At 40.5% G+C, this 23,595-nt stretch overlaps 1 protein-coding gene across 4 annotated transcripts in view; it reads left to right on the top strand.

Annotated features, from left to right (window-relative positions):
* ATXN10 (ataxin 10) overlaps positions 1-23,595 on the top strand; it is a 182,852-nt gene that overhangs the window by 17,968 nt on the left and 141,289 nt on the right. For all 4 annotated transcript variants that reach the window (XM_054469822.2, XM_063663095.1, XM_063663097.1 and 1 more), the window contains exons 2-4: positions 11,933-12,124; positions 15,219-15,301; positions 22,483-22,579. In XM_054469822.2, the coding sequence (XP_054325797.1) occupies positions 11,933-12,124; positions 15,219-15,301; positions 22,483-22,579 (372 nt within the window). The remainder of the gene's footprint in view (positions 1-11,932; positions 12,125-15,218; positions 15,302-22,482; positions 22,580-23,595) is intronic.

Consider the following 23,595-nt stretch of genomic DNA (forward strand, 5'->3'; position numbering starts at 1 on the left):
AAATGGGAACCCTTGTGTGTTGCTAGTGGACATGTAAAATGGTGCTGCCACTATGGAAAATAATTTGGTGGGTCCTCAAAAAGCTAAACATGGAATATGACCGAGCAGTTTTACTCTTAGGTATATGCCCAAAGAAAATGAAAAAGGACAAATACTGTATGATTCTGCTTTTATGAAATACCTAGAACAGACAAACTTGTAGAGACAGAAAGTAGATGAGAGGTTACTAGGATTTGGAGAGAGGGGAAATGGGGAGTTACTGAAGAATGAAGAATGGTAGCTTCATGTTTACGGAGTTTCTATTTGGGTGTTAAAAAAATTTTGGAGGTAGAGGTGATAGTTGTACAACATTGTGAATATAATTAAAGCCATTGAACTGTAGACTTAAAATGAACAACATGGCAAATTTTATGTTATATATATGTATTTCACCACAGTTAAAAAAATTAATTATATAATGTACGAAAATCCATTTAATTGTACACTTTAAGTGGGTGACTTTAGTGTGCCACATGAACCCTATCTCAATAGTGCTGTTATAAACAAAACCATAATAAGATACCTCTGCATCCCTATTAGAATGGCTACAATGAAAATGACTGACACTGAATTTTGGTGGGCATGTGAAGCTATATATTTATGATTTTTAAAAAGTCACATTGTTTGGAGTGGAGGGGATGTGTTTAAAATATGAGCTCCTGCCTCACTGCTATTTTCGTTTCATAAGAAAATAGCCTTTTATGTATCTTTTTCCCTACTCAGTAGTGCCTTTCTTGAAGGGAGGGACTTTATGGTGTTTCTTAGCAGAGTGCCTGGCCCATTTTGGGTACTCTGTAAATGTTGAACTGAACTGAATAGAGCAGTGAAGAGCCAGTAGCTCCAGTGAGCCAATCAGTAATTACTCAAATTACTAAAATGCTATTGATTAGTTTACCATGTAATTCATTCATTGAATCACGCCACACATGATATATGTAAGATCTGTGCTTAGTGCTGCAGCTGCGATCGATATGATAAAATTAACTATGTTAATTTTATTTTGTTAGTAGTTCAAAGTAGCTTATTTTGAACTAACATAGGAGTAGCTCACATGCTATTAAATTATTAAATTTAATAAATTTGTAATTTGCTAAAAATGTATATTTGTAATTTATATTTACAAAATAAATTTGCAAGTTTGTAAATATAAATGTCTTAAGCCTTCATTCCTTTGCTTATACACACTCCTTATTTTCCCTCAAGGTTGAGTTGTCATTTCACTTCCTTTTGAAAGCTGTTTCTGACCTCCAGGTGCTTTTGCCCCTGTATTCCCTTGGCACTCTGTGCTTACCTCTTTCAAAGAACTTCACATAGAGTATTACAATCACTTAATTGCCTACCAGTCTCACTACAGTGAGAGCAGCCCAAGGCCAGGACTCTTACTTACCTCTGTTTTCAGTACCAACTTTCAGGCCTACCACATAATGAGAATTCAATAGTATTTTTATTATTTTCTTGAACACCTAATTTTCTTGAGCCATGAGAGAGAAAATGAGAGCATAGAAGAAAGACTTTAATTAGGAGGGGACAGGAAACGTTAAATATGACAGATGACTGATTTCAAGGGGTAAAAAATGACTTGGTGTTGTTACTTGGTTGTATAAATATGTTGACTAACCTTCATAAAGAAAGTGAATAGATTAAGCACTTTAGAGGTCAACATACCACAGAGGTAAAAAATAAACCTATCCATCTGTGTATACACACGCACATGGATTTTCCTCAGACGTTACTGAGCCTCTGGCCAGCAAGTGTCTTTAACTACACCAAAACACACAAAAACCCAAAAAACAAAAACCCACACGAGTCATCAGCTTGGCTAAGGATGCCATATGGCGTTTTGACTCAACCATGATTCAGCTCAACTTTGTCGAGAGAGAACATCAATTAAGTTACACTATAAAAAGCATATTTTAGAGTGTGCTGGCAGTTTCCTTTATTTTTACCTATGCCATGAGCTGGAATGCTACATGGAATTGTTTGGTAAGGTGTTCTGACTCAGCTTCAAAACACAGAAGTGGTCAGTGTGAGCCACCTCATACATTCAATTATCTTAAATGCATGAAGTAGACAGGAAAGAGTTTGAGCCAGCCAATCGAAATAAATAAGGTTAGGATTGTGACCACCAGTACCCTCAGAGCAGAGTTTCTCAGCTCTTTCATTCTTCCAGTCTTTTGTAGTGGTCACTGGACCCAAGGGCTTGGTCACTGGACTGTGGGCAATGTCACTCAAAAGCAAAGGAACTGTGGGACTACCACTAGGGCGAGCTGGGCCCTCTGATGGCCACAAGCTTAGAGAAGTTATTAGAATTAACAAGATGATCCATAAGTGAGGGATGCTCTTTCATTATAGCTATTGAGGAGTTTGTGTACTGCTTAGAACAGTGTCTGGCACCTAATAGACACAGTTTAAGTGTTAGCGTTATTGTTGTTGGTGTCATTGTCATCATCATCATCAATGAGAATATTATAAAACTATCAAAAGACATTTAAAAAGATTTAAATGGTAAGATACACCATTGTATTATAGGAAACCTCAATAACAAAGACATCAATACCTCCCAAATTGACCTATGGATTCAATGCCATTCATAATAAAATTGCAGCAGGGTTTTTGCTAGAAATTCACAAACTGATTTTCTAAGTTATATGAGAAACTCCTAGGTCTTCTCTTACTCTGAACTCTCATCCCTTTAAGGCTTTTTTTTTTTTTTTTTTTTGAGATAGGGTCTCACTGTGTCACCTAGGCTGGAGTGCAGTGGTGCTATCACAGCGCCACCATGCCCCGCTAATTAAATTTTATTATTATTTTTTTTGTAGAGATTAGCTCTCACTATGTTTCCCAGGCTGGTCTTGAACTCCTGGGCTCAAGCGATCCTCCTGCCTCAGCCTCCCATAGCATTGGGATTACAGGTGTGAGCCACTGTGCCTGGAACCCTTTAAGGTTTTTTACATGAATCCTTTTCTGACTCCCCAGTTCTTAAGATCCTTCTCTATGCCCTCAGCAAAATTCCCTGTATCCTGAACTTCTGTAAACATCCATTCATCTTCTTGATCTAAATGAAATATGGCTCTGAGGACATGCCTTTCCCAGGGTTCTTTAAAGTGGGAGGCTGTTTTCTCTCCTGCACTCAGTATAATGCTTGGCTCAAAGGTGTGGTAGTTCTCCTTGATTGTCATTGCTGCTTTCAGACCTTTTTCCTCCATAGACCACTCCAACTTTTAATCTCATGACATCAGAGTATCCCTTGTTTAATCACTTTTGTAGTTAAAAGAGACCTTTGGGTCAGTCTGCCTCATTCCTTGAAGAGTTTAGCCCTGGCTTACTTTTCACTCTATTTGTTCTCCTGTTTTAAATCTTGGTTATTTCATTGTTTATATAGATTATCCTTTCATTATCCTGACCTCGAATTTCTTTGACTTTCTCTCCCTTAGTGAGCTTGACCTCCATCCCATCTCAGCCACACATTGCCATACCTTATTTAGACTTTATCCATAACTGTAGCTGCCTTCCCCCACAATCTCGAGTCCCAATCCCTGTTTTATCTTCTCTTTAGGGCCCCTGCTTCATCAAGTCTTTAACCTCACCAGGACCTACAGTCTTTTGACCCTATTTCCTATTTACTACCCCTTTTGTTTTTCATTCCCCTTCTTAATGTTCACATTCCCATCTTGATCTGGCTTAGATCCATGGATGAGTAATAAGAGCATTTTTTAATGTACATCCTCAACTCCACTGCCTCCTCTCTAAACTTCGTTATGTTTTCCTGGTAAAACTCCAGCTCTGGTCAAATCCAACTTGTTTCCTTTGCGCCAGTACCCAAATAGCTGAACAAGGCTAGAGAAAAACATACAGCCGTGCAGACTGCTCTCACTTTAACTTGCTGATCACTAACTAAGGTGGCCCTTAATGCCACCTGTCAGTCCCGCTGTTTGCCCTGGTCCCTTGACTCTCCTGCTCCCCGAGTCAGGTATTTCATGCCCCACTCTCTTCAAACCTCCATCCTATCTCCCTCATCCTCACTCTCAGCTCTCTGAAAATAGGAGCAACTAGAAGATAATTTCCAGGAACTCTCATCACCCTCTCTGCCCACCTACTTGTATCTGTGCCCATAACCTGCCTTTGCTTCTGGTCTGTGGATGAGCGGTCTTGCTCTGAATATAAGCTCCCCTTAAGTTTGCACTAAATTCCATAGCCTTTTGCACACATTGCTCCAGCAGTCTTCTTCCCTCCCCCCTTAAAAATCATCAATTTTACCCTTTCTGTTGGATTGCACTCATCAGTTTATAGAGCTGCTGTAATTTTTCCCATACTAAGAAAAATCTCTACCTCCATTTCCCTGAGTGATAATCCTTCCCAGATCTTGGAACTCAGTCCTCAGACCTCTTCTCTTTTCTGCCTATATTTACTTTCACAGTATTCTCACTCAATCTTGTGGCTTTAATAACTTCCGTTTGCTGGTGACTAACATTTTTCTTTAGCTGGACTTTTTGTTTGTTTGTTTGTTTTGAGACAGGGTCTCGCTCTGTCACCCAGGCTGGAGTGCAGGGGCACGATCTGCAGCCTTGACCTCCCAGGCATAAGCAGTTCTTCCACCCCAGCCTCCCTTGTAGCTGAGACTACAGGCATCCACCACCATACCCAGCTATTTTTTTAAATTTTTTTTGTAGAGACAGGGTCTTACCATGTTGCCCAGTCTGGTCTTGAACTCCCGGCCTCAGGTGATCCACCCGCCTTGGCCTCCCAAAGTGCTGGGATTACAGGCATGAGCCACTGCACCTGGCTTAGCTAGATTTTTCTCCTGAATGCTAGACTTGTTTATTCACCTGACCACTTCACATTCTACTTGTATTTCTACTGATCTTCTCATCCACCAGATATCCTCAGAGTACTCTTGTTTCTGTAAACAATAAATACATCTTTCAATTTATGGCTCAGGCTAAAGTTTTGGTGTCATCCTTCACTCCCCTTTTTTAGACACCCTCATAAGAATCCATCATCAAGTCCTATTGGCTCTATCTTTAAAATATCCAGAATTTGATTTCTATTTACCATATCTGCTGCTTTCCCTCTGTTCCAAAAACAGCCTCCTAACTGGTCTCCTGCTGTCTTCTCTTTCTCCCTTTAAGATTGATTCTTTACAAAGCAGCCAAAGAGATCCTTTTAACACGTAAGTCAGATGATGTCACCCCTCTGCTCAGAACCTTCCATGGGCTGGGCGCGGTGGCTCACACCTGTCATCCCAGCACTTTGGGAGGCCAAGGCAGGTGGATCACCTGAGGCCAGGAGTTTGAGACCAGCCTGGCCAACATGGTGAAACCCGTCTCTACTAAAAATACAAAAATTTGTTGGGCCTGGTGGCACATGCCTGAAATTCTACCTACTTGGGAGGCTGAGGCATGAGAATTGCTTGAACCTGGGAGGCGGGGGTTGCAGTGAGCTGAGATCCTGCCTCTCCACTCCAGCCTGGGCAACAGAGCAAAACTCTGTCTCAAAAACAAAATGAAAAAAAGAACCTTCCATGGCTTCACATCAGGATAAAAGCCAGCGTGCTTCCGTGGCCTACTGTGCCTGTCCAGGGTGGCTCCGTCTTCTCTCTCTGAGTCACACTTCTCTTTTCTCACTGGGGTTCATTGAAGCCAGCCCTGACTTCCCCATGATGTGCTCTGTATGCCTTTGCCTCTAGTCCAAGCTCTTCTCCCAACAAGATGCATAGTTGGCTCCCTCACCTTCTTTGGATCTGTGCTTAAATACTACTTTTAAAATAAGGTTTAAATAATGTCTTATATACAAAATCTTTCTCTAAGAATATAAAGACATTCTCCTTATATTTTCTTCCAAAGCCTTGCAATTTTGTCTTCCATATATTCCTAAATCCACCTGGAGTTACTTTTTGGGTAGTGTAAGTAAGGATCCAATTCAGTTTTTTTCCTTCTAGATTAACAGTTGTTACAGCACCTGTTCGAGCACAGTCCATCTTCCCCAGGTCTTTAATGCTATTGATAGATGCCATTTGTCAAGTTACCATGTATACACAGTTCTGCTCTTGGGCTGTCTTTTCCAGTGGTTGACTTTCTGCCTCTGTGCTAATTTCACCTTTTTTTTAAGCTTCTCTTTCTTTCATTTTCTTTTCATGTTTTCTTAGAAACAAGGTCTCGCTGTGTCACCCAGGCCTGAGTGCAGTGTTGTGATCATAGCTCACCATAGCCTTGAACTCCTGGGTTCAAGCAGTCCTTCTGCATCAGACTCCCAAGTAGCTAGGACTACGAGGCACAGACCATCAAGCCCAGCTAATTAAAACAAGTTTTTTTTTTTTTTTTTTTTTTGTAGAGATAGGGTCTTGCTATGTTAGGCAGGTCTTGAACTCTCCTGGCTTCTGCCTCTCAAAGCACTGTAATTATAGGCATGAACCACTGCGCCTGGCTGCCTTAGTTCCTTTCATTTAGCACAGTGCATTTGTTCTGATGAAAGATGAATTTTGAATGTGATGAGGACAGTGGGAAAGAGGAAGTGTGTGGTTTTTGGGGAGTGGGGAGAGGACTGGTATGTTTGGAGCCCTTTAAAGCAGGGGTTGCCAAACCATGGCCAGATCTGGCCCACTACCTGTTTTTTTTTTTAATGACCCATGAATTAAGAATGGTTTTTTATGTTTTTAAATGGTTGGGGAGATAATAAAATTTCATGACACATGAAAATTATATGAATTTAAATTTTAGTTTCCACAAACAGAGTTTCATTAGAGCCCAGCCATGTTCACTTGTTTAGGTGTTTCCCGTGGCTGCGTTTGTGCACTGGGGGAGTTGAGAGTGTGACAGAGGCTGTTTGGCCATCAGAGCTGGAAATATTCATTCTCTGACCCTTTACAGAAAAAGTTTGTGACCCTGCAAAATGGATTGGTCTGGGTTGTCAGGACAGCTTCAGAATCCCGGATGTGACAGAAGAGGAGAGAAGAGTGTGGAAAAGAAGTTTTGAGTTCTGCGCAGATTTCAAAATTTTACTCTAGGCTGTTTGTGGCAGGAGATACAAATGTTTTTATTTTCTGTTTTTGTTCAATCCTGCCCAGTCAAATCGGCAAGATTATGGTTTTAAATAACAACCAGTGATTGTTGTTTTAATCTCTGAACTTGTGTGGATTTTAATAGTTTTTCTCACTGGCAGTTGTTAAACTACTCTAAACCACATATGCCAGTTTTTAAGTAAATCTAAGGTATTAGAATAAATCTTTTAACAAGTATGAAGGTCTTAGTTGTAGCATTACAATGACTAGCATGTAGCTTTTTTTTTTCAGTAGGAGGTCCCATCTGATGATTTAACTGTAAAATGTGTATACATACAGTATATTAGACCTATCTAACCTGTTACGTATAATCACAGGTAGTTTTCTTTAATTTTACTCAAACAGGACTTGCCAAGATTAAACCCTACAGATCTGTTCAAACTTGAGGGAAATGAAATTCTACCTTTTGTATAATTCAAAGGATTTTTTTGCTTCTGTAATGTAACATTTCATTTATACATTGTCTTCAGGGTATGCATTCCTTTCTAATAGGAATGTCTAACGGTTGAATTTTAATTGTCCTTGTAAGTACTTTCTGCCTTCTGTGATTGAAGTAGCTAAGCTTTTTAAAGTCTCTGTACATTTTTTGTTAGTTTGGTTAAAGCAGAAATGACAGCAGTTATTATTAATAACGTTTGTAATATTGGAGTGATTGATCTTTACTATTTCATTGTCGTTAATCCTTACACATATTTAGCTGCATTGTCTTGACAGTGAACGTAGATTTTGCAGACAAGAGTATACTAGGACTACTCTGGATCTGTAATGCCAAATAGTTTTATTTCAAAGCTGTAGAGAAGGTAAGGATGTACAGAAGAGTTAAATGCTTTCGTAGTATTTACTGTTACTGAATAAAAGCTTCTTTGTCCTCATCTGATGAAAGTTGTTGACATATTGTATAAAAATATGGTGAATAGAAGCTATAGATATTTATTATATGACTCTAGAGGAAGAGTTTTACCGACACCATTTATAAAAGGAAACACATCTGAAACATGTTCTTTGCTCTTAAGAAATTTAAAATGCAGTTAATTGGGTTATAACTCCTCCCAGACCCTCAAGCTTATCCACTGTGTCATTTAATGGGAAAGGAGAAATTCGATGTTTGCTTAATAGCAGTCATAAAATATCTACATGATATTCACATCTTAAAATCTGACATGTTTTTCAGTTTCTGAGTAGAGATTATGTGGATTTCTTAATGGGAAAGGGAGGGTTGAGCTGATGCCTCACTTTCCCCTTCTTTCTGTTGCTGACTCAAAGAGTGCTGATTTCACTGCCTATGTCAGGCCTGATTCCTGGCTCTGAGCACAAGCTCTGTAAGTGCTTGGATTACATAGCAAGGCTGTGATGCAGTCGGGGGCCACTTTTGAGTGTGCGAACAGTCTCATCACTGTTTAAAACTTGAACAAATTCAATTAATGGGTGCCAATTCTGGGCCCTAGAGATATAGAAAAGAATAAGATAGTCTCCATTTTTCAAGGACTTAATAGTCTAGCTGGGGAGATAGGTTAAGTAAATCTTATCTGATGTGGACAAGTTATTCCAGTCTTATGAACAGAGCTCCAGGGCGGCATAGAGGGAGTCTGTTTGTCTGGAAAAGTGGAGGAGTTTCACCAGGTCTGAGTTTTCCAAAGGTTTAAAAGGAGATGCAGGCCAGGCGCAGTGGCTCACGCCTGTAATCCCAACGATTTGGGAGGCTGAGGCGGGCAGATCACGAGGTCAGGAGACCGAGACCAGCCTGGCCAAAATGATGAAACCCCGTCTCTACTAAAATACAAAAAAATTAGCCGGAAGTGGCGGCATGCGCCTGTAGTCCCAGCTACTCAGGAGGCTGAGGCAGAAGAATCACTTGAACCCAGGAGGCGGAGGTTGCAGTGAGCTGAGATCACGCTACTGCACTCCAGCCTGGGCAACAGAGTAAGACTCCATCTCAAAAAAAAAAAAAAAAAAAAGGAGATGTAAGTTTCTCCCAGGCAGAGGCTTGGGAGATTTGGAGAGGACTTTCTTCTGGTGGTGAGATATGTTTGAGCAAACACAGAAGATTGGCGAAATCGGGGGTTTTCAGGAATCCATGGTTTACAACCTGGGGAGAGCATATGACAGTGATCACAGCTCCACATTATTTTTTCTTTATACTGCAAACGCGAATTATTGTGTGCCAAATAGATGCTGTCATGATTACTCTTTAGTCGCTATTAATAGTTATTTGGATTTCAGGAATCTTTTGGTTGGCCTTAGCTCAGTTAAATGCTTTTCATTTGGTTAAAATTATTATAAAGGCATGGTGCATATATAACAAATTACCATGTAGCATTGGGAATTCACAACATAGTTCATGAACTTAGTATTTATTCTATGGTCGGGATATCATTCCTCCCGTTTTCTTTAAGAATATTGCTCTTCTTCTGTCTTGTTTAGTCTGTACCATAGTTTGATTCCAAAGCTTTTGCTGTGCTAGATACCAATTTTGAGTAAAACAGATGTTAAGATTGCAAGGAATGACTTCAGGGAAGACCATTCATGGGGGGAAAGGTGGTTCCCATGTGACAGGCAGACAGCAAAGGATCAGGTGAAAGAAATAATTCTCGCTGCTTTCTTACAGCTGTAAATACACATTCTTAGTCATCTCAGTAGGAAAAGAGAGGCGTTATTGAAGCTTATTCAAGTTGCAGAGCTCTACTTTTACTTGACTATAACATTAAATAATAAATGGCTTCAAAACTTCATGCAGATGGGGCAGATAGAGGTGATTAGATTTGTTCTTTGTCCTAGAAATTGTGATCAACCTTAGCATTCTCATAGTGTTTTAAACTCCTGGGTATTTTCTTAGCTGATTAGTGTCTACAATATATTTGGTACTCCTTAAAGCTACCTTAAGAGTGTTAGTGAATCGGCCAGATGCGGTGGCTTACACCTGTAATCCCAGCACTTTGGGAGGCCGAGGTAGGCAGATCACGAGATTGGGAGTTCGAGACCAGCCTGGCTAATATAGTGAAACCCTGTCTCTACTAAAAATACAAAAATTAGCCGGGCGTGGTGGCGTGTGCCTGTAGTCCCAGCTACTCGGGAGGCTGAGGCAGAAGAATCGCTTGAACCCAGGAGGCAGAGGTTGCAGTGAGCCAAGATCGCGCCACTGCAACTCCAGCCTGGGCGACAGAGCAAAACTCCGTCTCAAAAAAAAAAAAAAAAGTGTTAGCGAGTATTCTTCTATTCTTCTTATGGCAATGTTGTCACTAAAAAATGGCTTATGTACTTGTTTCATACAGTTTATTGAGGCAGGATTAGTGCTGTACCCTTGAATTTTCATTTTTTAATTTGGTCACTCAGTTGCCGAGACACTGAGTCAAAGTTTCATTATCTACACTCAGGGCTGACTGGGGGAGACATAGACAAATTATTTTATGTGCAGTTTCCCAGTTTTTAGTTAATTTATACTCTGCCTCTTTCAAAACCAAGTTTGAGATGCCTTAAAAAATAAATACGAGAAAAAGATAAGGGGGGAAATTAGGGATAGTGGAAAAGCCAGATAGAAAAAGTAAGGATGCATATTGTTTGGGTCATAAATTTGACTCCAGACTTAAGAAAGGCCCCGACAGAGAGAAAACATAATAAATAATGTGAGTTCTATTGTCTGTTCGTAAGATAAAAACACACATCACTTGTTGTATAACAAGCGATGGTACTGAAGTTGAAGGAAAGAAGTGTTTCCTCTGCCCCCGGAAAAGGGGCCTCCATAGGTGTCTTCTGCAGCAACTGAGCAGCTCTGTAACCTGCGCAGCTCAGTGTCCGGAGTTCTGAATGAACATGTGGCTCCCTGCTGGTCTGGCTCAATCCAAGGGTGAAAGGGTAGGGCACTGTGAATCTACAGCGAGAGCAGAAGGAGAAAATTCATATGGTCTGAATCATTTGGCATTTATAGAATCTCTTAAATTGTCCAATGTGGCAACTTTCCTTCTAACGTTAAAAGAGATTTGCTGTTTCTTTAGGGGATTTATGGAATGAGGAAGTTGGCTTGCATTTAGGTGCCATGTTGCACAAAAAATTCTTATCTTCAGAGCTCTGGAATGATAGCCAGTGCAGGCAGTACTCCTGGCATGAGAGGCATGCAGAGACTGAGATGCCCAGAGGGTACAGCCACAGGTTCATCTTTCTCCCTGGGCATACATTCTTGGTGGAAGAACAGGCACACTTTACATTCTCCCTCTCTCTTTTCTCTCCCATCTATGTAGTTGACTGTAGAAATTTGGTGTGTGTGTTGTCAGCCTCACTGTGTCTACAGAGTAGATAGTATCCTTGTCCTACAGGAATATTGTTTCTTGTAACTGAACTTAGGTACATATTGGGTGACAGAGGACCGGACTATACTCTCTGTCTAGAACATTAAATAAAGATACTCTGTTCTGATTCAGGGTAGATCCATAAGCATGAGCAGTCACTGGAACTGGGATTTGGTTTGTCATGGGTGGTGGAAGTGCTCAGGCCAGAGTGCTTCATTTGGCCTTGTGGCTCTGCCAGTTATTGGCTGAGTGATTTGTGCAAGTTACTTACCATCTCTACTTCGCTTACCTTATCTGTAAATGGAGAGGACAGTGTTGGCTTCATAAGGCTATTGCAAAGACTGAGATAATACATGAGAAGTGATAAGAACAGTGTCTGGTGCATAGTAAGTGCTCAATATGTGTAGATCTTTTATTTGGTGTTGTAAATTAAGGAGCTAAAACAGATAAGCCTAGCGTACCTCCCCACAATAGTAGATAAAAGCAGTTTTCTGAACAGGACATTTGGAAATCATAATCTTTTTTTCTGATTTGTGATAATTTTATCCTTTTTCAGAGAAACAGCACCCAGGACTATCTTCCAAAGAGTTCTGGATATCCTAAAGAAATCTTCTCATGCTGTTGAGCTTGCCTGCAGAGATCCATCCCAAGTGGAAAACCTGGCTTCCAGTCTGCAGTTAATAACAGAATGCTTCAGGTGTCTTCGCAATGCTTGCATAGAGTGTTCTGTGAACCAGAATTCAATCAGGTAGTTACACGCGTACCTTGGATTCTGTTTCTTTGTATATGTGCATGCTGGTTCTGTCATTTGGTTTATCTGTTAGAAGTTGTTTTGGGCTGGGTAAGGTGGCTTATGCCTGTAATCCCAGCATTTTGGGAGGCTGAGGCAGGAGGATTGGTTGAGTCCAGGAGTTCAAGACCAGCCTGGGCAACATGGCGAGACCCTGTCTCTACAAAAAAATACAAAAAATTAGCTGGACATGGTGGCGTGCACCTGTAGTCCCAGCTGCTCAGGAGACTGAGGCGGGAGGATTGCTTGGGCCGGGGAGAGGCAGAGGTTGCGGTAATCTGAGATGATGCCATTGCTCCAGGCTGGGCCACATTGTGAGACCCTGTCTCAGGAAAAAAAAAAAAAAAAAATTGTTCTGGCATGATAGTATCACCCACTGTTATTGCAGAATTGCCCTTTACATCTGCGGGGAGAGGCCTTCTACAGGCCTCGCCATTGGAGTCTTTCTGACTAGTGTATAAAATAAGAGTGTGTTTAATATTAGGGGTTAGATTTCTTGTTTGTTTTTATCACATGTTTTGAGGTATTTGGTTCTTCTTAGCGTTTTGAAGCTGATTTTGAGTCTTTGTTCCTAGATTTTACCTGCTTAAGTTTATATGCAGTTCTTGACCTCAGGTTGTAAATGTTTTAATTACTTTTAATGTTTTAATTTGTTACTCTTGTGTTTGAACAAGAAGCATATTTTGTAAATTTACAAGATGACCTGTCTTTCCTAAAGATCATGTAAAGTTCCAAGCTCTGCTTCCACCTATTTTATGATGTGCACATTTTTAAAAGTAGTTAAAACATGAGCAGGCGAGCTGTCTAGTGCTCTTCTTTGCTTTTACATGTTACTGTCTCCTCCCAGAACCCAGCATCTTTCTTCTTTGATTTTATGGAACCTGCTTTTTATTAGAAATTTTTACTTGAAGTCAGAAGCCACAAACAGGATGCTCACTTTCTTTCCTGGACTTGGATGTAGACAGAGCCTCCAGGCTTCCCTGTCACCACTGTGACGGGTGAGCTTGGGCTGGTCCAGAAGCCATTTGAGGGACTCCCTTCGGTTAGACACGTATACCCGAGGCTTTGATATGATTAATGAGATTTTTAAGATCAAAGGAGAGAGGGTAAAAAGTGAGTTGTGTAACTTCAATACTAAACCAAACCTGCCATCCATTTGTAGATAAATGGATAGAAACAACAATAATAATGACAATAATAGTCAACATTCTAAAACATAACTAGTTATATGCTAGAAGCATCTGGCCAGAAGGCTAGTTTCTTTTGTCCTTTTCCAGTCAAAAGGTGCTCTAGTGTGATGGGGAAGGAAAGGAGAGCCTTAGAACTAACTTTTGACTGTGGCTGGCAGATACACCTTTGTGCTTGGCTAACCTTGGTGGGGAAGGGAGCGAGCATTCGTTGAGTCTGCCTTCAGCATTGGGCTTTGTCCCAAGTGCTTTGCTTGTAGTATCTTCTTAATTCTTAGAACAAACTCAAGAAATTTTTCCATTTTTACAAAAGACAAAACTGTAACTTGGAGAGGTTAAATAACTTGTCTGAGAGTCACTTGTTAAGTGAGAGAGGCTGGGAACATTCTCTCCATATCCAGACATGTGACCCTAAAGCTTAAACTTAACAAGCAGTCTGCCCTTACTGTTCTGAGCTTAAGCTCAAAAGCAGTCTGGGCCAGGCACGGTGGCTCACGCCTGTAATCCCAACACTTTGGGAGGCCGAGGCGGGTGAATCATGAGGTCAGGAGTTTGAGACCAGCCTGGCCAGCATGGTGAAACCCTGTCTCTACTAAAAATAAAAAATTAGCTGGGTGTGGTGGCACACACCTGTAGTCCCAGCTACTCTGGAGGCTGAGGCAGGAGAATCGCTTGAACGGGGAAAGTGGAGGTTGCAGTGAGCCAAGATTGTGCTACTGCACTTCAGCCTGGGCAACAGAGTGAGACTCCGTCTCAAAAAAAAAATGCAGTCTACGCTTGCTGTCCTGAGCCTTACACATTGGTCTTGTTGTGGATAACTGCTCCATCTTGACCCTGGACAGGTGACTTGGTCTTCCTGAGTATCAGTTTTCTCCTCTGTAAAACTGGGTAAGCAGTGTCTTCCAAACGGGCTGGTTATGGGGTGTAAATGAGATTGCTTATGTAAATGCCTAATGCACATTGTGTGCTCAGTAAACATTAAATGTTTCTGCCTCTGCCTCAGGAATGAATGTACAACACAAGTTTATGTTAATACTTTCTTTCAAAGCAGTCAATTTTTATTTTCTTTTTTGAGTAATATATACAAACTATAAAAATTCAAACATTACAAAAATAAATACTATGACAAGTAAGTTATTGGTGGTCTTTTGGTAGGGCCAGCAAAGCAAGGGCTGTGCTGTTTGTGATAATATCTTTTTATTGCATGCAACTTATGGTTGGGCTGAAATGAAAATGAACATTTAAGGGTGTTAATTTTTCTGCCTCTTCCCTTCCACGATTGTATTATTATTCACTGTTGATTTTTAAAGGAAAATTTCAACCATTTAGGGCAGCAATTTTCAGAAAAGAATTTTCTAGTTAGAAATACTACAAAGATTCTAGTAAAGACTTTGTGGCCAAGCTTAACTAAGGCCAGTATTTCTGAGCCAGTCAAGATTCAGATTGCAACTAGTACATATTTTTCTGATGTTTTATTTTAAGTCATTAAAGAAAGAGTTAATCAAAAGGTGTGATGCTATTAAAGCCTAGATCTTTTTACATCTTTTGCACTTTGTGTGGACTGGGACTGTTTTTGCCAAGAATGCGTGGAATGGGGTATAATACAATAAAGCAAAGAATCTGAGTGATGGGAAACTTCAGGAAGTGCTGAAAAGAAAACTGTTGGAAGCAGTTAGCTCTGCATGTAAATATAACCTCTACTGCTAGGGTTGCTATACTTTTCCTGTAAAGAGCCAGATAATAAATAATTTAGGCTTTGTAATCTCTGTCAGATTTCTCAGCTGTCCCATTGTAGTGCAAAAACAACCATAGGCAATATATGAATGAATGAACATGTCTAATTTTGTCTTTTTTAAAAAACCCAGGAACTTGGATGCGATTGGTGTTGCTGTTGATTTGATTCTTCTGTTTCGTGAACTGCGAGTGGAACAGGAATCTCTGTTGACAGGTAGCAATATAATTCATGAATTATTTATATCTTTATAAAGGGTTCAGAACCAGCACTTTGAGTATTAACATCATTCATTGAAACACATGTTCTGTATTTCATGAGATAGGGAAACTTTAATAGTGAAATATTAAAGAATTATAAAGTTGTAGCAACTTCCCTTCCTGAATGGCTGAATTTTGTTCCTTTCACATTTGTAGGTTGAAGTCTGTCTTTTCCAGTTGCTATAACAAAATGTCTTAGGCTGGGTAGTTTATAAACAACAGAAATGTATTGCTTACAGTTCTGGAGGCTGGAAAGTCCAAGATTGAGGTACCAGCAGATTGGGTGTTTTGCGGGGGCTGCTCTCGTCTTCATAGATGGTGCCTCTTGCTTAGTTCTCCTGTAGTGGAAGGTGGAAGGCAGAAGGCGTAAACAAGCTCTCTGGGCCCCTTTTATAAGGGCACTAATCCCATTCACGAGGGCTCCACCGTCATGACCTAGTCACTTCCCAAAGGCCCCATCTTATACTAGCATGTTGGGGATTAGATTTCAGCATAGGAATTTTGGAGGGGCACAGATATTCAGATCATAGCATGGTCCTAACCCCCAGTACCCAGAATGTGACTGAATTTGGAAATAGGATCTTTAAAGATGTAATTAAGGTAAAATGAGGGTATATGACTGGTATCCTTATAGGAAGAGAAATTAGGACATGGCCATGCTCAGAGTAAAGACCATGTGAAGACACAGGGAGAAGATGACCATCTGCAGGCCAAGGAGCGAGACCTCAGAAGAAATCAGCCCTGTTGACACCTTGATCTTGGACCTCTAGCCACCAGAACTGTGTAAAAATAAATGTCTGTTGTTTAAGCCATTCAGTCTGTGGTAAGACTAATAGACCATCTTTTAATATTTATGAATGTGACAGGCCCTGGTCTAGGTTTTGGGTGTGATTCAAACAGTGACCAAAACAGACAAAAAGTGTCTGTCCTTAGAGAACTCACATTCCGTTGAGGGGAGCCACATGTTAAGTGTCTAAGTCAAATATCTAGTGTGATGAAAATGGAACTTAGCTCTGATTGTTAACGGTTGTTGACTTGGGATTAAGAGAAACACCACGCTTCTTTAGACTTATTAGTAGAGTGGTTTTGGTCTTTGTTCTTCTAGCATCAACACCTTTCCTTTGGACAGTGGTTATTATCTTAACATAATGTTTTAAAAAAAACATAGATTTTTAATTTATGATCTCTTTGTGCCAGGAATTGAAATACTTTATGGGTAAACCTAAATTATTTGATAAAAAAATCTTAATGTAGGCTGGGTGCCGTGGTCATGCCTGTAATCCTAGCACATGGAGAGGCCAAGGTGGACAGATTGGTTGCGCTTAGGTGTTTGAGACCAGCCTGGGCAACATGGTGAAGCCCCATTTCTAAAAAAATACAAAGGCTGGATGCAGTGGCTCACGCCTGTAATCCCAGCACTTTGGGAGGCTGAGGGGGGCGGATCATTTGAGGTCAGGAGTTCAAGACCAGTCTGGCCAACATGGTGAAACCCTCTCTCTACTAAAAATACAAAAATTAGGTGGGTGTGATGGCGCATACTTGTAATCCCAGCTACTCAGGAGGCTGAGGCAGGAGAATTGCTTGAACCCAGGAGGTGGAGGTTGCAGTGAGCCGAGATCGTGCCATTGCACTCCAGCCTGGGTGACAAGAGTGAAATTCTGTCTCAAAAAAAATAAAAAATAAAAAATAAAAAATAACCGGGCATGGTGGCACACGCCTGTAGTCCCAGCTACTTGGAGGCTGAGGTAGGAAGATTGCTTGAGCCTGGGAGGTGGAAGTTGCAGTGAGCTGAGATCACCCGGCTACACTCCAGCCTGGGTGACAGAGCAAGACTCTGTCTCAAAAAAAAAAAAAAAAAAAAAAACCCCGGAAAATTTTAATGTAAATTTCCAAGTGGATAAGTTAGATGTACTAAATTATAGGTTAAATTTTGTTGTTGTTGGCTGGGCGCAGTGGCTCACGCCTGTAATCCCAGCACTTTGGGAGGCTGAAGCAGGCGGATCACGAGGTCAGGAGATCTACCTGGCTAACACGGTGAAACCCCGTCTCTAGTAAAAATACAAAAAATTAGCCGGGCATGGTGGCAGGCACCTGTAGTCCCAGCTACTCAGGAGGCTGAGGCAGGAGAATGGCGTGAACCCGGGAGGTGGAGCTTGCAGTGAGCCGAGATTGCCGCCACTGAACTCCAGCCTGGGCGACAGAGCGAGACTCCATCTCAAAAAAAAAAATTGTTGTTGTAATAACGTCTTTACCTTATAATTCAATGAATATAATCTTTAAATGAGAAGTCTCCAGTTGCATTTAAAATATTATTTGACTTACAAATTGTTTTATATACAGTTTTAATGCCTGTACTTTGCATATAACATATGAGGCATATTTCTTTTTTCTTTTTTTTTTTTTGAGACAGAGTCTTACTCTGTCTCCCAGGCTGGAGTGCAGTGGTGCAATATTGGCTCACTGCAACCGCCACCTTCCTGCCGGGTTCAAGTGATTCTCCTGCCTCAGCCTCCTGAGTAGCTGGGATTACAGGCGCCTGCCACCACGCTCGGCTAATTTTTTGTATTTTTTTAGTAGAGATGGGGTTTCACCTTGGCCAGGCAGGTCTTGAACTCCTGACCTCATAATCCACCCGCCTCGGCCTCTCAAAGTGCTGGGATTACAGGCGTGAACCACCGCACCTAGCCACATGAGGCATATTTCTATTGATGTTAATATGTGTGCTTCTCTTGGTAGATAGACAAGAACTAGAGGTCATGGTCTTTTTTCACAGGTGAAATAGGCTAAATTAGCATGTTAGAGCCACTGCCTGGCTTGGTTTAATTTCTGTGATTTCCTAGTGTTTTCATTTTAAACTCGGTTTGCTAAAAATTCTTGGATCTTGCTATTCGATTTTGAAGTATTCCTTTAGGAAATGGTAATTAAAAATTAATTACTTCCTGTAAGAATTTACACACAAAGTGCATCGCCACGTTTTTTGAGCATCAGTTTTTAAAATAGTCTCAAGAAATTGAAAGGATGTAGGATTTAGTTGTGAAATGTTTTTACGATATTATATATTTAAAGATACTACTGTAGCTCCATTTTATAATAAAAGGGAAGCATCAGTACTCAGAATTGGGGAATTATAAATTAGCAGTAAAGTCCGTGTTTCACAGTGTCACTTGGGAAGGCAGCTATTTTGAGGTCTCTGTGTGGTATAGTAATTGAGAAAGTTAGTTCAGAATGTACTGTGTTTTATAGTTGGTGATCCTGATGGGGCGGGCAGTGTGGCGCTCCAGAGCTGCAGCGCTGTGGTGGGCAGAAGGAGGTTTCTCTTTTAATGATATATCCTAAATGAAGAAGCAAAGAGGAAGTGCTGTACAAATGCTGTGATTAAATAACTATTAGAGTGGAGCCAGCCCCTCCACCATGTGCTGGATTTCATCGCCACTTGCCCACGCGGAAGCTTTTCTCCCGAAATTATCCCCTTGCTCTCAGGCAGCCTCTGTTTTTTTCCTCTTTACTCCATGCTCTCCCATTTTTCATTTAAAAATATCTTCTTTTGACTCCATGTCCCCCTCAGTCCAGTATCTCGTTTTTCTGCTCTATCCCAAATGTGCTACAAAAGATGTATTTAGTTTTTACAATATATGGTAAAAGATTATTTCATCCTTCACAGGATTACTTTTCACTGAAGCAGGTAGATGACCTAAGAAAAAATTTAACGGAGCAGATATCTGAAACTACTTTTATGAACCAGTTTGTCATTGAGGAGTAAATTGGTTATTTGGTTGTTAGCTTGGCTATTCACTCATATTCACTAGTCAGAGAGGGTAGATTCTTACAGACCTGTTACATGTTAGCTGTATTAAATGTTGTTCTTAATTTAGGTAGTTGCATTTGTATGAGTTTAATTACTTTTTATTGATGTGAGATTCACATATTGTTAACTATTTTAAAGTGAACAATCGAGTGGCATTTAGTACATCCACAGTATGGTGCAACTACCATCTCCACCTAATTAAAAAAATTTTTTTTTTTTTTGAGACGGAGTTTCGCTCTTGTTGCCCATGCTGGCATGCAGTGGCACAATCTCGGCTCACTACAGTCTCCCCCTCCCAGGTTCAAGCAATTCTTCTGCCTCAGCCTCCTGAGTAGTTGGGATTACAGGCACCCACCACCACACCTGGCTAATTTTTGTATTTTTAGTAGAGATGGGGTTTCACCACGTTGGCCAGGCTGGTCTCGAACTCCTGACTTCAGGTGAACCACCCACCTCGGCCTCCGAAAGTGCTGGAATTACAGGCTTGAGCCACTGCTTCCGGCCTAAAAATCACCCTAAAAGGATACCCTGTTTTCATTGAGCAGTTGCTCTCTTTCCGCCTCCCTGTAGCCCCTGGCAACCACTATTTAGCATTCTGTCTCTGTAGATCTACCTACTCTGGATATTTCATATAAATGGAATCATAGAATTAATTATGTGACCTTTGGTTTCTTACTCCTTTCACTTAGCATAATGTTTTTCGTTTTTTTTGTTTGTTTGTTTTGTTTTTGAGACGGAGTCTCGCTGTCGCTCAGGCTGGAGTGCAGTGGCGCGATCTCAGCTCACTGCAGGCTCCGCCCCCCGGGATTCACGCCATTCTGCTGCCTCAGCCTCCCGCATAGCTGGGACTACAGGCGCCCGCCACCACGCCCAGCTAATTTTTTGTATTTTTAGTAGAGATGGGGTTTCACCGTGTTAGCCAGGTAGATCTCCTGACCTCGTGATCCGCCCGCTTTGGCCTCCCAAAGTGTTGGAATTACAGGCATGAGCCACCGCGCCCGGCCTTTAGCATAATGTTTTTAAGGTTCATCCACCTTGTAGTGTGTATCATTACTTTGTTCCTCTTTATGGTGGAATAATACTCCGTTGTGTTGATATATCACATTTTGTTTATCCATTCATTGTTGGACATTTAGGTTGTTTCCACCTTTTGGCTATCATGAGTAATGCTGTTGTGAACGTGCTGGTACATGCAATTGTTTATCAGTTTTTAATTCTTTTGGGTACCTAGGAATAGAATTGCTGGGTCATATGGTAACTCTGGTTAACATTTGAGGAGCTGTCAGACTTTTCCACAGCAGCTGAGTCATATGACTTTTCACCGACACCGTATGAATGTTCCCATTTCTTGCATCCTTGCTGACTCTTTCTTTCTGTATTGTAGTCATCCTGGTGGGTGTGAAGTGGGGGTACTTCATTGTTGTTTTGATTTGCATTTCCTAAATGATCACGTACTTATTGGCCATTTGTAAATCTTCTTTGGAGAAATGTCTATTTGAGTCCTTTGTCCAGTTTTTAATCGGGCTGTTTGTGTCTATTTCTTGTAGCATTGTAAAGGTTTTCTATACATTGTAGATACTTGGGATAATATTGAATCTAGAGATCAATTTGGGAAGAATTGCCATCTTAACACTATTGAGTTTTCAAGTTCATGAATATGGAACATCTCTCTGTTTATTCAGGTCTTATTTAATTTTTCAGTTGTGTTCCTATTTAGTAGATAGCTTGTGTTTAGCCACAGATATTATTGGAAGGATATTCTTGAGGCAAGAAGGAAAATGGAAAGGAAGTAATATTTCTCATCACCTTGAAAACGGCAGCTAGTGAAATGACGGAATTTTAGTTGGAATTCAGCAATGAAATTTGGATTCCACAGTGAAAGTTAGAAAAAATTTTATGGTGTGTTAGTTCAAACCTAATACAAATAATCTTTTAAAAAGTATTCTGGTTCCTAACAAAGCACCTGTACTTTTTTGACTCTTTCTCTGTGAGAACTTTATTCTAGGTAGATTTTTTAGCAGGGTATGTGTGCCAGTTTTTTGTTACCACACTTGAGGTAAGAACTGTAATTACATTGTCAAAATAATATTTAGAGTATTATTTTCAGGGAATAATTGCAGTGGTATGACGAATATATTATGCCCATCAAATTTTATGTAAACACAAGCATGAGTTATTTTAATTGAGATTTTGATGTTGTTTTTGGCCTTTATTCTTTCTTAATCTGTAAAAATAATGTTGGGATTTTTGAGGGTCTTCATAACATTTGCAGTATTTACAGAAAGATCAGTTGATAAGCTGTTTGGTAAACTGTCATTTGTACCTGTCTGGAGTTTTCTTTTCTTGTGTCTAGGACATCTTTAAGCTTTTTCCTTTTCAGAATTATGTTCTGATCCCGAGCATTAATCTTAGATGCCTGATGAGTTGTTGGATCAGTTGGTTTTCAGATCAACCTATACTGTTGGCTTTTTGCATGTTCAGTTTTATATAGATCTGAGTGTTAATATTCTAAAATATTCAGTAGAAATCTTTTTTTTTCTTTTCTTTTTTGAGACAGAGTCTGGTTCTGTCTCCCAGGCTGGATGCAGTAGCTCAATCTTGGCTCACTGGAACCTCCACCTCCTGGGTTCAAGCAATTCTCCCTGCCTCAGCCTCCTAAGTAGCTGGGATTACAGGCGCCTTCCACCACGCCTGGCTAATTTTTGTATTTTTAGTAGCGACGGGGTTTCATCACGTTGGCCAGGCTGGTCTCGAACTCCTGACCTCAGGTGATCCGCACCCCCCTCGTCTTCCCAGAGTGCTGGGATTACAGGTGTGAGCCACTGCACCCAGGCGATAAGTTAATTAATTTTGTATGTAGAGTATATTGTTTTGGTAAGGCATATTAATTTTTTTTTTTTTTTTTTTTGTGAGACAGAGTCTCACTCTGTCTCCCAGGCTGGAGTGCAGTGGCATGATCTTGGCCCACTGCAACCTCTGCCTCCCAGGTTCAAGCAATTCTCATGCCTCAGCCTCCCAAGTAATTTTTTTTACTTTTAGTAGAGATGGGGTTTTGACATATTTTGCCAGGCTGGTCTTGAACTCCTGGCCTCAAGTGATCCACCCGCCTCAGCCTCCCAAAGTGCTGGGATTACAGGCGTGAGCCACCATTCCCAGCCACGGCATATTCATGTTATTCCCAAAGTGAACTTGTGGAGACAGACTTTAATTTTTAAAAGAAGCAAGCAGAAACTTTCTGTTTAATAACATGGAGAATATTTCTTAAGATGCATTTATTTATTGTGTTTAATCATTTATTTATTTATTTATTTATAACTTTTATATATTCTTAGCTTTTCGCTGTGGCCTGCAGTTTTTAGGCAACGTTGCCTCACGGAATGAAGATTCCCAGTCTATTGTTTGGGTGCATGCTTTCCCAGAACTGTTTTTGTGAGTATATTGATAAGAATTTTTGTAACTTGTGAGAAGATTGTGGTTATATTTTTCCATTTTATATAAAGTTTGAAAACAGGAAAAAGTAACCCACTGTAATAGAGTTCAGGATAGTAGTTGTTCTTGGTGGGTGGGTACCAGCTGGGAGAGGGCACTAGGGAAACACCTGGGTCCTGGAAGTGTTCGTCTATATCTTGACCTTGGTGGTGGTTACATGGATGTATACATATCCAAACTTTGTTCATTGAGCTGTATGTACACTTAAGATTTGTGCCCTTGATTGTATATCAGTTTACTTTTACAAAAATAAAGTCATGGATAAAGTAAGTAATATTGTTAAGGACACTGAAATTTATAAGAAACACAATTAAAATAGAACATCAAAGTATGGGCAATGAATTAAAATTGTTTATGTATTGAATACTGATATGCTCAGCACAATGCTGTATGTTTTGGAAGATAAGAAGATGTGGATAAACAATCAGTTTATCCATGTAAGAAGTGAGTAATCAGTCCGTTTATCAGTGTAAGATGTGGGTAACCATTCCATTTGTCTGGATTGGATCCTGGTACTTTTTCTGGTGATTCTTAAAAACCAGCTCTGTTCGTAAGAAATTGAGCATTGAGGTAAAAGGTGAGCAGGCAATAGAGTCAGTATACCTAGTAGGAAAGGCACAGTCTGGGAGTGGGAGGCCTGGCTTCGAATCCAGGCTTTGGTGCCAATGAATAGGGTGACTCTGGTGGTTGCAACAGTGTAAGCAGCACAGCAGGGCATTATCCGTATATTTTTTCTGTTCTCACAATAGCCTGCAGAGTAAGTGTTACTGTCTCCCCATTTGGACAGATGAGAGACCTGAAGCTCATCACTGGTAAATGGCAGAGGTAGAGTGTAAACCCATTGCTGCCATCTGGATCCAAAGCCTATCTATGCTCATTGTGAATACTGTGCTGCTTAAATTCCGTGATGCCCTTCCTTGTTGTACAGCTTTCCTGGGCTCCTCTGTGAAGTATAG

Source organism: Pongo pygmaeus, chromosome 23, assembly GCF_028885625.2.
Source record: "Pongo pygmaeus isolate AG05252 chromosome 23, NHGRI_mPonPyg2-v2.0_pri, whole genome shotgun sequence".
Classification (NCBI taxonomy): domain Eukaryota; kingdom Metazoa; phylum Chordata; class Mammalia; order Primates; family Hominidae; genus Pongo; species Pongo pygmaeus.